The sequence below is a fragment of the Strix aluco genome, chromosome 1 (genome assembly GCF_031877795.1).
Source record: "Strix aluco isolate bStrAlu1 chromosome 1, bStrAlu1.hap1, whole genome shotgun sequence".
NCBI lineage: Eukaryota > Metazoa > Chordata > Aves > Strigiformes > Strigidae > Strix > Strix aluco.
This window is the reverse complement of record NC_133931.1, coordinates 169283246-169299373: the sequence shown is the minus strand read 5'-3', so window position 1 is coordinate 169299373 and position 16128 is coordinate 169283246. Positions and strand designations below refer to the sequence as shown.

The 16128-nt window shown below is 51.7% G+C and overlaps 1 protein-coding gene across 2 annotated transcripts in view; it reads right to left on the bottom strand.

Moving 5' to 3' along the window:
• Positions 1–6704: 6704 nt before the first annotated feature.
• The window catches only part of SMARCC1 (SWI/SNF related BAF chromatin remodeling complex subunit C1), a 93566-nt gene continuing 84142 nt past the window's right edge, over positions 6705–16128 (bottom strand). For both annotated transcript variants that reach the window (XM_074844691.1, XM_074844699.1), the window contains 2 exons: positions 10397–10573; positions 6705–8749 (listed from right to left, as the gene is read on the bottom strand). In XM_074844691.1, the coding sequence (XP_074700792.1) occupies positions 8664–8749; positions 10397–10573 (263 nt within the window). In that variant the 3' untranslated portion in view covers positions 6705–8663. The remainder of the gene's footprint in view (positions 8750–10396; positions 10574–16128) is intronic.

Genomic DNA, 16128 nt, shown 5'->3' with positions numbered 1-16128 from the left:
GGACCCACATCAGCTCAGCTGCTACTGCTCCCCCACTATCCACCATGCACCCCTCGCCCACACCACCCCGTCCCACGCAGCCGTGGGGCGTGTGTGTAGGAACTGGGGGAGCTGGGCTGGGGGGGGCCAGTGGGGCCGGGGGTCCCCTCTCCCCTCGGCAGCCACCGCGCCTGGCCGGGCTCGCCACGCCAGGAACAAGCCTCGCTCTGTCCCCGCTCAAAGGGGGATTGAAGGGGCTGCACCTGCTTAATATTCCCCACGCTTCCGCCCCTGGATGCGTTTCCAAGGGGACCGGCTGAGGGGCCGCCGGGATGGATGGGGGGACACGGCCGCGACAGCCGGGAAAAAGGGTCGGGAAGAGGCATCGGGGTCCCAGACTCTGGGGGACCCTCCGCCAGGTCCCCGCCATCGCAGCAAGAGGCCGAGGGAGGACGGGTGGGATCCTGGGGATGGGGGGTGGTGCTGAGGAAGCCACACGGGGCAGGGAGGTGGAGCCCAGGCAGGGTAGAAGCACCCATCCTGCACCCAAAGCCCTTCCCCGGCACTGGGGCAGGGTGCCGGCACGCGGCAGCGATGGCTCAAAGCGTTTACGCTCAAGTGGTTGGTGCTTCTTAAGCCCACGGAAACTTCCAACACCCACAGTAGCTCCTGGGAGCCAGGAAGCTCCGTGGGGCTGGTGGGGACCCCCGGAGACCACCAGGGCCAACCCCCGCTCAAGCCCAGAGCTGGTTGCCCAGGGCCATGTCTGGTGGGGTCTTGCACATCGCCATGGCTGGAGGCTCCACCAGCCCTCGGGGCAGCCTGTGCTGGTGTCCCGGAGCCCCAGATCCTCCTCTCCGGGGGGGTTGTCTGGCTCTGGCCCATGTCACCCTGCAGCCCTGAGGCGCCTCACCCAGGAGCATCCCCCCCCTGCCCTGGGGTGGAGGAACACCCTGCTCCCACGCCTGGGCCACCAGCTATGGTCAACTGGCTGCTCGCTGGTGTCCCCTCGGGGTATCGACACCCTGGGAGCTCCAGCCTGCGACACCCCAGGGTGCTGAGCGCTGCAGGGGGGGGACACCTTGTGCTGGATCCCACAGGGGATGAGGGGGCAGCTCCCCCCCAGGCCTGGGGTACGGTGCCCATCCATTTCCCTGCAGACCGCCTTTGTGTGGGAAGAGCCCCCACCTCCCCGCACGCCTTTGTCCCCCCCCCAGTGCAGGGTCCGCACCCCTCCCCGCACCCGCGGCTCACATCAGGCCCCCCCAGCAGTCAACCTGGGTGGGCAAGGGGGGACGGAGGGTCTCGCCACCCTCCCCGGGCAGAGCTTCAGGGAGAGGAGGGACACGGTCGGTGCCGGGGGGTGAATTTCAGAGCCTCCCCACTCACACACCCCCGGGACACGCAGCAAAGCGTGGCAGAGCCTTAACGCCTCGGGCTCCATCCCTGCGCTTAAATTTAGGACCAGACAAGGCAGCGGAGCCCAGCGCAGGTGTCGGAGCCATCTTGCGAGTCTGCTTTCACCACATTTCCTACAAACCTGCCTCAGGTTTGTCTTCGTTAGAGGCAGAAACAGCAGCAGAGGGTTGGATGAAGGGCGGCAGGACAGACAGACAGAGATGGTGACAGCTCTTCAGTCTCGCAGAAGAAGTCGAGCGGCAGCTCCCTCCTCTCGGGCAGAACCGTCTGCTGCTGCCAGGCGCGTGTTTTCCTGGGGGAGTTACTCAAAATATTTAAGGCAAATTAAAAGACCATGAAACGCAGCCACACTGGCAACCCATTTTCGGCATTTCCGGAGGAAATCAGTGTCAGCTCTGTCCATCTGTCTGTCCTGGGAGTGGGTCACATGCTGGGAGCATCCCTGGGAGGGGTCTCACCCCAAAGCCCTCTCTGCCCAGTTCAGCGCTGGCAGCTGAGCTTGCTCACGGGTCTTGCCCTGCCTTGGGGTCCCCAAAAACCCTTTGCTGCCCCCCCCAGCCCTGCTCTGCCTCATGCTCCTGTCTGGCACCCGGTTTGGGCTGCCAGGCAGGGTCTGCCCACGCCATGGGGAGTGCTCGGCTCAGCCCCATATCCCAGCTCATCCCGGCTGTGGGGCAGCCCCACACTGACATCGTCATCCCCCCCCCATCCCTGAGAACAGGTGGGGGCTGATCTGCTCTGGCACCGGCCTGGATGCAAGTGAGAGGTTGGATTATGACCAGGGACCCCATGATGGGAGGGGACAGACAGACAGGCAGAGGCTGGAGGGAGGCTCATGACCTTCACCTTCACAGTCTCCTTCCCATTATCTGAGCATGGGGGAATCGCCTCCCCCCAGTGCTCGTATGACGACGTCCCTACTCACCAGGACCCAAACTGGGCTGCATCCAGGCCCCCGACATAAGGACGGGAGGGGGGGGGGGGGGGGGGGAGATGGAGGGTGGAGGATGGGGTGGGGCTGGTATTTCTCCATCAGCTTTTGTTTCCCCCCACCGTCACCCTTCTTGACATCCTCCCTCCTCGCCTGGGTACTGGAGATGCTCAAACCACCCCCTTCTCCCATTTTTTTTTATTCAACAGGTATTGGAAAGGTCTAAAGAAAGCACGACTTCAGAGAATGCTGAACTGAACAGACAAGGCTGAGGTTGGTGTTTTCTGCCCTGGCTCGGGGAACACTCACCTTGGACTCGCAAGCTCTTCCCTCTCCCAAAACATTCTTGACAGTGAGTCTGAGCCCAGGGTCAAGCTCAGCTCAGCAAGGCAGGGTTTTAGCGGGCCAGCTTTGCCCTTGACTGGGGCTGGCACCACACGGGGCACGAGGTGATGAGCCCTGATGCAACACCAATAGCTGGAGGAATCCACCACCTGCTTCAGCAGCGAGACTTAAAAATCAACCTTCAGCCTCCTCCGCGCTCCCCCAGGCCCCGCTCCCCTGCTGCCTTCAGCCTCGAACACCCCACGAAAACATCCAAACCATTTCTGCAGGGAATAAATTCACCCACCATGTATCAGTCACGCACTAAACTGTTCCCGCCACCGAGCTGATCTGAAAATTGCCATAATTCAAAGTCCTCGAAACAGGAGCTAAGTTTAGGATTGCACGAGCAGCTTGGGGAAGGATGCTGGCAGCACACGGATCTGCAACCTCTGCATGCCCTGCGGTGCTGGAGCCCTCCGCGCCCTCTCTACCTCTGCCCAGAGGGATAAGCAAGCTGGTATCTTCCAAAAAACCCTCCCTGGCCCCCACACAGAGCCGGTGCATTTGGCTCAAGGATTCAGCATTGCAGAGGCAGAGCTGGGCTTGGGGAGCGGGCAGAGCTGGAGGGGCAGAGCCCCCAGCTCGTGCTCTGCCTGCAGTGGCCGTTTTCAAGATATTCTCCTCTAGAGCTGCAGAGGGAAAAGGTGGGAGATGTTTAATACTCACACACCACAGCTCCGAGCTGCAAAGACTAAGAAAAAACCTGAGTAAGAGGCGCCCGAGCTGCTTTGGGGAGAAGAGCCAGCAGAGAGCTGTGTCCTGAGGATGCCAAGGGCTGAGCACAGCACCTGCCCCTTGGGTTCAACACCTCTGGTGTTTGCAAGTGTTCACAGAGTCTGCAAGGAACAACAAATAAAACTGTCACAGACTGGGGTAAGTCAGCTGCAAGCAACGGCACCTTCCCCACCTCTCCTTCCCAGCTCAAGAAACCGGTTTAATACTTGCAGTTTTGCAAAGAGGGCAAGTAAACACCCTTCAGACACACTTTTTATCTTCAAGGTTTTGCTTTTATTACTGCTGGAAACCAGGATGAATCAAAGCAACTATTTCACAGTTAAGGACAAGGAATGAAGACACCACCCCATGGGAAATGAAGAAAAAAAAAAAAAACAACTTGGGAGGGCAGAAGAGCCGAACCCCAGCAGAGCATGGAGTGGTGAACACACCTTATCCCCCTCATGGCAGGTCACAGGTATTTCATGATTTCCAAGACTCAGGCTTGATTTCATCTGGAAGAGGGAAGCCAAATTGTATAGCTCTGCGCTGACCCTCCTCCAAGTGCAGAGCCTGTCTCCTGGCCCTGGTCCGCAGCGCTGGAACGAGGGATTTCCATGAAATGGCTCCTGCAGGGATTGGGTGGCTCTTCCAACAGCACATGGACAAGTGCTGAGCGAGGAAATGTCCCTGGGGGACCCCAGCAGGACTTGGGCTGACCCTGCATCGTGGAAGGTGCCAGTCTGGGTCTTTGTCAGCCAGATCACCTGCTGCTCCTGCAGGGCGGGCAACCTCGATGCATGGTGACCACCAGCATCGTCACATTTCCAGCCCAGGGCTCGAAACCTGGGAACATGCTAGAAAGGCTGTTGGTTTTGATGGACACCAGGTTGGTTTTATCACACTTTAACTTGGAAGGACAGAAAATGAGGGATTGGAGGAAATTTCAAATCATCACCTCTAGGTTTTTCATTGAAGCCTCCAGGAGACACCCCTCTGCCTGAGAGCTCCTGACAAGGCTCCCCGCAGCGTGACCCCCGGCAGCAGCAGGAGGTTTCAACGAAAAGGGAAATTCCCAGGCGGGCAGCACCCGGGGCTGGGCGGGAGACGGCGCAGACAAAGAGCGACACTGTTCCTGGAGAGCTGGGCGAGGGACTGGCTCCGGCACAGCCAGGCCCTTGGCAGGTCACCCAGACCCACGCTGCCACCGACTGTCTGGGGCACATCATTTCCTACCGGGATTTGGGGGGGATTAGTCCACGGGATGGGCGCTGGTGCCTGGCAACACCCATCAGGGTGATCCCCAGCAGCCTTGTTGCTGTAAAACCCGCAGAGCTTGAAAAGGAGTTTCCAGCCTCGCCACATCCTTCATTTTAAAGTTTCTCGTGAGAAAGGTGCGGGAATTGAAATAACAGCGTCAGAGGACCCTGCGCACTTGCATACTTGGATACCCCAAACTCTTTAGGTGTCCTAATGTGCGTTTTTGGCTTTAAGTCAGCCAGAAAAAAAAAAAAAAAAAAAAATTGCAGCTTTTTAGGAACCACATGGTGGAGCTGGTATTGCCAGACAGGACACAGCCGCAACGGGGAGTTTTAGGATATTATTAGGAAGTGGAGACAAGTGCAGGCAGGGGGTGTGAACGTCTGTTCCCGTTCCTGGTCCACTGCCCCATCGCTCCTCCTGCCAACAAGGCAACAGCGCTAAGAAAAGAATCCTGCACACCAGATCTGCTGCCTCCAGCAGCATCAGCTTATCCAGACGAAGACGCAAACCCCTCCCAGCAGCACACGTTGGCAGGAGAGACAGGAAATATTTTGGACAAGGCAGAAGGGCTCAGCACTGAGCACATAAGCTTCCATTTACCCCAGTGACATCTTGGTCTCAGATGACCCCACTGCAGTTTTGGAGTGGACACTGAGCCTGTCTAGAAGAGCTAGAGTTTAGAGCCCTGTCCTAAACCTGCCTTCAGGCTTAGTGCATTCATATCACAAAGCTGAGACAGGAAGGAATTTGCTCTCATTAACCCCACACCCCAGCAGCCTGAGCGACCCCAGGCCTTAGGTACTGGCTCCCACCCCATCACTTGGGCCAGCTGAGGGGATCTGAACATCAGTACAGCCAAAGCGGGGTCCCAAACTGCATCTAGACCTCCACTCCACTTTTCATTACTGTCAATTTCTGTAACTGCAAAGTGTTAAAGGCCCATAAATAGGAAAAACTGTTCAAAAATTGACCCTATGTTCTACCCTATTCTTTGCATTCCTTAAGAAAAAGGTCTTCAAGACGAGAGGAGGAAAAATGACAATCGCTGGCCGTGCCAGAGGGTGGGAAGGGTGCAAGCACAAGGGACAAGCCTTGCTGAAGGCACCTGGAGTGCAAAAGCACAAATTACTGCCGACCTTCCCTACCCGGCCCTAAGCGGGAGCAGCACTACGGAGCCCACCAAGGCAGCGTTCAGCAGGAGGCCCCAGCCCTGGGGACCTCCCACGCCAGCGGAGGAGGAATCCCAATTAGGGATGGGGCTTTCTGGACCTGGGGGCTCATCTCCAGCCCTGGGCTTTTCCTTCTGCAGCTGCAGGGCGTCGGGGACCGCAGGCATTACGCACACGGGATGCCCGGGAAGAAGTGCCACTAGTCTGCTCCTTCAGGAAAAGGCTCTTACTTGGTGGAGTAGCAGGAGCATTTAGAATAAAATCCAGATGGGCTTCCCGGTTTCAGTTTAATCAAAAAGGCAAACTCTCCTGGCAGCCTCTGGAGCCCTGCAGGAGAGCACAAAAGATCTGAATATCCAAATTAAACAATTAACAGTGAAGCTGGTAGGGGAATAGAGGAACAGTGGGACCCTGCTAGGTCAGCGTGCCCAGTCCTCCTCTATTAAAATCCGCCCCTTCAGAGCACTCGCTTTCAAGTGCGCGATACAACTGGGAACACGAGCCTGAGCAATCATTCAAGTTAGCACAGCAAGACAGGGGGAAAGCAGGAATCAAACAGAAATAATCCTATTAGGCCTCGAATGCTGGTTTACCTTTGTCCGCGTTCATTAAGCTTTTTAAATCTGAAATAGCATCTTCCAAAGCGGCGCATTGTGAAGGGCTTTCGCTTACCTGTGTTACTTTGGTGTCTCCCACCTCGCTGAGTAACGAGCTCAGGCTTTGTATTTACTCCATTGTAGTTAAGATGCAGCCCCAAAATAGACTCGTATCATATTAACAATTCTCAGCTCATCCACAACACACAGGGAGGGAAAGGAGACTCCAGACAAACTGGCACAAGCTTTGTACAAAAACCACATTTTTTTTGTTTTATTTCACAAAATTGGGTGGCTGTGTTGCAGGAATAAAACCGGCCCTATACATAGGATCAGATGAAAAAGTCAGCACATGATTATTTATACAGAAACACAACAGTGTCAAGAATTCAGGTACTCTGTAGGATCATCACTAGTACAGTAAAAAATAGTCTCCACCTGGATCCTTTATATTTGAAGTTGATCACGCTAAAAACAACCTGAGGTTATTCTAAACTGGACTACGGTCTGAACCAGAAAATCCCATGCTCACCCCAAAGACCCTGGAGGGAAAAAGTAACGTTGGGGATGAATTTCCTTTGTGGGAGGTGGAAGGCAGGCAGGCCCTGACCGCTCTCTGCTAGGCACTGTGGATTCTTAGAGCTCGACGGTGGAAAGCATCGTTCCTATGCACTGGAAGTAACGCGGCTGCAGCCGACGGCCCGAGCGCGCAGCGGAGGTGCAGGCAGCCCAGAAACGGTTACTCCGCACTCACGTACTCTCAGGACCTGGAAAGTTGGACCGTTAACGTGGATGAGTCAATCACCTGAGTGCTCTTCAAAGCAAATCCTTTGTTTTTTTAAAGTGGTATAAGCGGTTCTGTAGGTTTCAGATTATTTGGGAGATTTCTCTCCGGTCAAGCCTTAGACCACCACCTCACGCTTGGTCGCTGAAAGCCACCCTTTAAATAAGCAAGCAGTCTTCAGACCTTCGGCAAGGAAACCTGTGAAAGCCTCTCACGCCAGGAAGAGGGCAGAGAACCCGAATCACAGTCGGCAAAGGACTTTTTGCAGTCACTAACGACAAGCAAACAGGCGGTTTTGGCAGCCCGGAGGTCTGTATCAGCAGTACTGCGCTGGTGGTCTCGCTCAACGAGGGCTCCTAGATCTGCCTGCTGAAGCTGTTCCCTCACCCGCAACCCCCCCGACCAAGGAAGCTCAGCGTGAGGAAGGTGATGTGTGAGTTGTCCCGAAGACGCGTACCACGGTCGCTGACTCTGCCCACCTCGGCTGTCCGCAGGAGGTAGTTCTGGCATTCGCATCCCAGCCATCCCAACCCAATCCCATATGCTAGCACTTCTTCGCTATCTACTTTTTTTTTTTTTTTTTTGTTTTGCTCATTTTAAAAAGTAAAAAGTATATGCTCCAAAAAACAGGGACTAAAAATCATGGTTTTATTCCTCAGTTGGCTACTGTACCAAACTACTCAGAGGGAAGGTTCAACTACCACCTTCAAAGGCAAAAGAAAGTTAAAAACTGGAGCAAGAAAACTCCTACCATTGAGTGGTTTTATTCCAATTGATTCACTCCTGGCTTCATTCGCACTGGATCAATATTTTCTTTAATAAGTTAGCGAGGCAGCCCCAGAACTACCTGTAATGAACACGGCTGGCATTCCTGCACCTCCCGTGCTACAGCACGCCCTTATTTTCCTTCTCCGCTCAAAACATTGGTTTGGCATCCGATCGTGCTGTTTTGCTCTGCCTGGAGAACCCGAAACATTAAATAGCAGGTGGAGTGGGCATGTGCTACATCCTAAAGCTCAGTTAATGCCTCCACCTTAAAAGCTTTGTTTTTTTTACCCTCCCCAGGAGAACCCAAAGCTCAAAACACCAAGACGAACGAAACCAGCGTCGAGCACACGCTGAAAGGCAAGCGGGCTGAAGCGTGAAGGACTTCCCACCAGCAACGTGGAGGCACTACTGGCATCTTTGATCTAAAGCTTTCCCGAAGGAATGCCAAGTACTGCCAGGTGAGGAGCGGCGGCGAGGGGGGAAAAAAGAAGACGCTGTGTAGATGTGCTTGTATACGTGTACATATATGCACACATACACGACCGGGGCAGGCCAGCGGGAGGGGACGACCTCCCAGGGGAACAGAAGGTAACTGAGGAATTCATTTTTGGTCACCACGATGTTGCTGTAGAAGTTCCTTCTTCCTTGGCTGCTTAGGGAGCGGCTGAGGCCGGCGGGGCTCCTGCCGGAGGGGGGGTCACCCCTTCCGCTGGCGGAGGCGGCTGTGCAGGAGGGGGATCTGCAAAAAAACCAGCAGAGAAACAGTTGAGCAGGACACCAGGAGGGGCTGAACACGGAAAAGGAACCCAACGCAAACGCCCAGATGTCTGTATACCAAGGGAGATGCGGCCGTCCGAGGGGAAAGCAGCAAGGACTGTCCCCAGAAATGGCCACGATTGCAGCTTCCCTGTCTCTTAAGCTTCAGGTGAAGCTCCACTGCATGTTTTATTGTGCTTTTCAACTGCGTGGACTCTGTGAAAGAGGAAAAAATTCCCCTGTTTTTTACAGAAAAGATGACAGGCATGCAGCTCAGTAGCTGGCAAAGTTCATGTCAAGCAACTTTCAGAGCTGGAATTAGCATTTCTCATCTCCCAGCTCTGCACTTCAGCCTTTAGATTATGGCTCTTTTCTATTTAAAATAGATGGAACAATAGACTTTATATAAACAGAGTCTGCACTTAAGCTCTGAACAGTGTATGTAGGTTAAAGCAGAGGAATCCACAGATGCAGCAAGTAGGAGGAAAGAAATGAAGGATACAAAAGGCCAGCTTTCAGGCACAGAGAGATGTTAATGGAACATGACTGACTTGTTTAGTAGTGGAGAAAAAAAAAAGAAATTAAGAGAAGGGAAGAGAGCAAGCAGGAATACAACCTGACATAAGATATTCCCAGCGGTAGAGATTCAGAAAAAGGGAAGGAAAACTAAGGAAAGCTAGAGCACCAGCCGAATAAGGAGCAAATGTCTGAACTAAAATAGCATCAGAATGGAGTATTTCATGCCTAGGCTGGTTAACACCGATGAGTCAGTGCTCCTCAGCAACTCTGTTCAGCTGAAGTCAAAATGGGATGGCTTTCCCCAATTATTTTTTAAGAGAGAGGTACTACAAGCGATCACAATTCCTGCCTGTCCAGTGACAGGCTACATAACATTTTTGGGGGTTAAGACTGCTGCGCTGAAGCAGACCAGCAGCTTGTCCCAGGCTGCAACTAATACAGACAAATTTATTGAGGAATTCATGACAGAGCACCCTGCACCAGCCAGGCCAGCTCTTCTTTTGCTTTCTGGGTTTGGTCACATTCCCACCCTCGTTCATGTAACACCCACACAGGGGCTACTGACTTCAGATGGGGTTTTTTTTTTTTGGCTGGTATAAATCAACTTCATTTTTGGAGGTGCAGGTATTTATACCCTGTAAGGAACATTCCCAATATATCTTTTGCTTCTTCCTAATTAAGACTTCCTCCTTTTAATTTCACAGTGTTAGGTTTTCTGTAAGGTACTGTTGAACTGATTTATATTCTGACCTCCACTATTTAAGGATTTAGCTATAAATTAATCCCTGAACCTCTGCTGCGCATTCTTCCAAACTAAGTCAGGAGAGGTTTTTGATGATAACCACAGAGCCTTAGTGTCATTATAAATAAAATAAGGGATGTTACAAATAAAGGACAATGGACTATGTTTGGATGCCTAGAGGGGAGACAAACACTTAAAGCTTCAAGCACACCTCTGGCCCCGGTCTTTGGCTGCCAGCGTGCACAGATCCTATTATTCCTGCAGCAGATAAGGGGGTTTCAACTACAATGACTTTTCCAGCAACAAGGCAAGCGACAGAAAAGCCACGCCAGGTATATTCAGAATGTTTTGTGCTGCAGATCCACTTACACATGCCATTTGGAGCTGCTAGAGGAACACGAGGTCCAATGAGATTTCCTGACATGGGTGACATGCCGGGTGGGGGGGGACCGCTGCCGGCTGGATGGATGTTGGCTGACACACTTGGCATCATCCGGCCTGGCATGGGCTGTCCAGGTATCATCGAACCAGGCCCCGGCATCTGACCTGCGAGAGCAGTGAAGAGACACGATCATGAGACTCACGGGAAGCGTGGAAGCGATCAGAAGAGAAAAACAGGGTCTCGCTGTTTTCTGAGTGGTGAGGAAAAAAAAAAAAAAAAAAAAAAAGGCTTGTGCATGACAGCCAACTCCATACATGCTCCAAACACCAAAGGAAATGCCTTTTCATCTCCCCAAAGTCAACACACACCCTTCAGGAAGAGCCGCGGGGCACTTATCTCTCAAAAACATCAGCACAAGAAACAAGCTGAAGGTCACACTCGCAGTCAAAACCCAACATTTTCAGTGAACGCCCACTCAAAAAGACATTTGATAGCAATCTAAATGAAGGCGCGGGAAACAAATTGCACTAGGATAACAAGGCATCAAAGTAAGAGCACTTGATGAAAGAGAGCCGCCACAAAGCCTAATGGATTAATTTAATGGGAGAACTGAAATCATACAGTTAAAAATTGTGCTGTACAGAAACTTCTACCATTAAAAACCCTGTTCTGATGTGAGGAGGTTCCAATACGTCTTCCTTACACATCAGCTCTGTGAGAGACCTGCATAAAGGAGCTGATAGAATCACCCAGCTTTGGACACCGACAACTTGCTGATTGATGCTTTAAAACCTCATTTGAAGAGATTATTTTGCATAATCCAATTACATTTACTTTTAGACTCTTACATAAAGGTACAGTATTTCAGTTAGAAAAGCAGCTATTAGGCATGGATTGTAAAGGCTTCCTTCAGAAGAGCTCATTCTACCCCAAACCCCGGGCAATTATGTGAAATAAAGTGTGATGACAGAACCCTTGAACAAAAAAAAAAAAAAAGGCTCTGAACATACATAAAAAGCATCACAGCCACACTGGCTGTTAAAGCCATGAAAGTGGGAGCTCTGGATTTGGGACCAAGTCAATGCCTCAGCACAAACACTATTAACTCTTACTTATGCTCAGCTTTGGAACAAGAGCTTGAGTAATATTTTATTGATATCTGTTACTTCCATTTACCAGGATGTCAGGAAATTGCACCGGCTCACAAGCTATTGCCTGAAACAGGTGGGTTACAGCTCCTAGCAAGCACCCTCTGGCCAGAGGTAGGATCATATGGGCCCACCAGCAATTCCAAGCTCTGCTGATACGAGACGGAGCAGCCTCAAAGACGGATCAGTGGGCTGGTCTATGCCTGAACGCTTGGCAATTTATGACCTAAGAGAGCAATAATCTACACTTTAAAATAACTCTGGTAATCAAAAGCAAACCCTGCTCTTTGGGAGCTGTCAGTACTTAATGCCCGAGGGCCATGTCCCATGCTCTCACAGAGGTGAAGTCCACCACGCATCTCAAATCCTTCTTCATCACTGCCCTTCTGCAGAAAGCTAGGGAAATCACTGAAGAGCGCTCCAACCTACTGAACAATCGTCAACAAAGAGAAAAACACAACACAAATAGATGAACTCGCTCCACTTCCCCAATGTTTGGTGCCTTCGCTAACCACACAAGTCTGCCCTGCTCAGCCACGTCCCTCCAGAAGATGTTCATCTTGGATATCTAAAGCACTCAGTAGCTCATCTAGCCCTTGGTTGCTGTTCTCTGCCTGTAGTTCCTCAGCACTTTAAACCAATAACCTGCTCTGAGAAAGACAGGCTATCCTTGCAGAAAGGCAAGGCAGGATGACGGTATAAAGCACTACTTCCTTCTGAAACGGGAGCTACTAACAGTCCTAGCACAAAAGACTCCAACACACCACAGCCCACTGGCTTCATACAGTCCTGGAGATCTGTGGCAGAGGTGCTGAACCACCTTAAATTCACAGGGAGTCGGAAGCATCAAACCATGAAAACAATACAGGAGCTCCTGGTCACACAAGCAAGAGGTCCATGAGCCAACCTGATGCTGCTTGTTCCAGGAGCAAGACTAGCACAGCTGCAAGCAGCAGATATGAAGCTCTACAGAAACCATCAGATTTTTCTAATGTTTACAAAGGAAAAAGAACTCTGGAAATTTATCCCTGGACACACTCCATCACTGATTAGTGGCCTGCAGCGCACATCATGGCATTTCCATCACTGTATATTAAAGAGCAGCAGCAAACCAGAAAAGCTGTGTACACTTCAGCCTTAATCCCCTCTTTTGTTCCCGCTATCAACAAAATATTTTCTGCTTTGGCCATGGTGAATAGATGGTTTTGAAGAAGCCCTTTGGAATCCTTACACCTCCAGTCAACAGCCTAAAGAAGAAAGAAAAGATGGGACATCTCCTAAAAGTGCATGGCATGCTTTTGGGGGTAACTCAAGGTGACCAAGTCCTGTACACATGAGCTCCAGGGACTGGTTTCCCTTTTGTAGAGAAGTTGAGCTGGATGTTCCTCAGCGTGGCCCATTCGCCTTCCCCTCAGCAGCAACAGGCTGTAGGAGGACTGAAGTGTTTTCTCCATCACAGAATAACAAGGGTTGGAAGGGACCTCGGGAGGTCTCAAAGCAGGGTCAGCTCTGAGGTCAGACCAGGTTGCTCAAGGCTTTGTCAAGACCTGACTGATCTCCAAAAGTGCCAGAAACAGAGACTGCACCACCTCCCTGTACAACCCGTTTCAGTCCTTGACCTCCTTACACCCAGTCAAAACCTCTCATGTTGCAGCTTATGTCTCTCTTTCTCTTACAGAAGAGCCTCTCTGTCTTTTTGATGACCTCCTCCTCGGTATTGCTGGTAGGTCCCTCCACAGCCGCCTCCTCTCCAGGCCAAACAAGCCCAGTTCCCTCAGCCTCCCCAGGGGGAAAGCGCTCAGGCCCTTGGACTGTATTTGGTGGCCCTCTGCTGAACTCACTCCAGTTTAATGGATGCCTTGCTTGTACCAGGGGACCCAATCCTCCAGATGTGGTCTAACAACTGCTAAGCGGTGGGGGGACAACCACGTCCCTCAAAACCTGCTGCCTGTGCTCCTGTTCGTGCAGCCTGGGACGCTGCAGGTCTCCCCCGGCTCACACTCGGCGTTGCTGCCCGCCAGGACCCACAGGGCCTTTTCCGCAGAGCTGCTGCTCGGGGTTAGTCCTCCCAGGTACAGGACTTGGCGTTTATCCTTGTGGAATTTCACAAGGCTTCTGTGAGCCCATTCCTCCAGCCTGCCTCAGCCCTCCTGAATGGCAGCCCTGCCCTCAAGCGTATCAACGGATAATACGCAGATAATGGAAGATTTAAGCAGACACGGCATGAATTTACTGCTGCTGGCATCTGTGCATCTGTTTTGGTCCAGCTCACTCTGAGATGAGGAGTGGGCAGAAAGGGCATGGCAGGCAACACGAGAATGCTGTCACCGAAAGCAACAGCCAGGCACAGGCTGAGACTTAAAGACATCGTAATCTATTAATACTAGAAGTGGGTTGAGCGCTACAGGAGCAGTGCTGTCGAAGAGATAAAACGCTGTTGGGTTTGCAAACGGCCCCTTTGCAGGCTCTTTGTAATTGTTCTGCATTAGTGCTGAGCTTCTAGGAAACTGCAGGAACCAGTCTGGGGGTAGGTATGATCTCAGCCCGAAGGGATCAGCTCTGAAGCACGGCCTGTCGGAGTACACGGGGGCAGCTGGGTCAAGCTCCAGAAGTTGGGATTTTCCCCAATTTGCAGCAGACAGATGTGGGAACTTTTCACATGCCCGATGTTACGTGATGACCTGTGGCACTACAGTCACAGCAGCTTGAATTTCAGTTGCTGGAAATTCTGGGTGAAGTATTAAAAAAACAAACATGAAAAAATATCCTGCATCCCGAGCAATCTCAGTCTACACAGAAGAAAAGGGGACTTATCTGGCCACTTCAGCAACTGATACACTGTTCTCTTCAGTTATGAAATGTCCTGACAACTTCAAAGTAGTTACTTTCCAGGAAAAATTTATATTATTCTGCTCCATTTACCTGTGCAAGAAGTCCTCCAAGAGTAGCCTGTATCTTCAGTGCCTGCTTTTGCAAATATAGTCTATTCCTTAGAGCCCAAACCACAAGAACACTGCAGGCTGGGTTTGCTTCACAGGCAAAGGGGGAATTTGAGCCTCTGCCTCACTGCACTGATAGGCTGCATACTCCTGGGCCATCTGAAGTCTTCTAGTGGACTCAATATTTAATAGAGAAGTGGAGTTGGTGTAGAGACTGAGGCGTACAATTAATGTCCATCAGGGTACTTGGGAGAAAGTCTGTATGGGGGCAGGGATGACAGCTTATTACATGGCTAAGATCATAAGAGGTATGGGAAAAGCAAATAGGAAGCCTTTATTTCCTTGAAAACAGAATTAAAGGTGGCCACGGCAATTCTTATGCTGCAGGTTTAAAAACCCACTTTCGCAGGAGTTAGTTACACTGTGGAACTCGCTAACACGAATTTGCAGAGGGTAGGTCTATTGGTGGCTCTGAACACACCAGTTCAAAGCAGCCCCTAAGCACTGAGCATCAAAACGCTCGAGGAGTATGACTGTGGAAGGCTTATCTGCATTTACCCTGTTTCTTACAGTCTTCACAAAGCATTTGCTATCCATCAGATCAAAGACGGCGACGTGAACCTCTGGGCTGGCCCAGTACACACACACTCACAACCTACCCGTGAAAGTCAAGTTTGCCAGAGAACAGAGCAAATCACAGAACCGTCTGTGGAAAAGCCCTTGAAGCTCCTCCAGTCCAACCATGAACCTCACCCTGACCGTTCCCAACTCCACCAGATCCCTCAGCGCTGGGTCAACCCGACTCTTCAACCCCTCCAGGGATGGGGACTCCCCCCCTGCCCTGGGCAGCCCATTCCAACGCCCAACAACCCCTTCTGCAAAGAAATCCTTCCTAAGAGCCAGTCTGACCCTGCCCTGGCGCAGCTTGAGGCCATTCCCTCTTGGCCTGGCGCTGGGTCCTTGGCTCAAGAGACTCCTCCCCCCTCTCTGCACCCTCCTTTCAGGGAGTTGTAGAGGGCCATGAGGTCTCCCCTCAGCCTCCTCTTCTCCAGACTAAACCCCCCCAAGTTCCCTCAGCTGCTCCTTGTACGACATGTGCTGGAGCTGGCATACTGAGCTTCAACACTGGAAACTGTGTCTGGATCTAGATTAGCTCACACAAGTGAGATGAGCACTGCTTCCTCCTATGTCCTCATCCTCCCACTCCTTCCACGCTTTGACTCCAGTGTTGTGCTCAGAGGGTACCGCACAAGAAGAGCAGCCACTTGGTACATCAAGACAACATTATTATTCTCTTAAGAACTCTGGCTGGAGGATGTCTTTTGTTTTTAATGAATTCCTGTATTTTCAACCCCTCCCCGCAAAAGCAACCCCAAAAAATTGCAGCTACAAGCATGCAGAAGATAAGGCAGACTCGCAGAAGCAGGTACAGGGCAACTCAAACTGCTAGAGACAGCTGGTGGCAGGGGCTGAACCTTGCCGAGACAAGATAAAACACTGCTCAAAGACGTAGAGGGCTTTGTTGCAAAACGGAGAGAGAAGATATTCAGAGTTATGAGGGATGTTGTTCACTGGCAAAATTAAGGTTGATCGGGAAATAAAGATGTAAAAACTGAACAGCGCTGCTGTGCT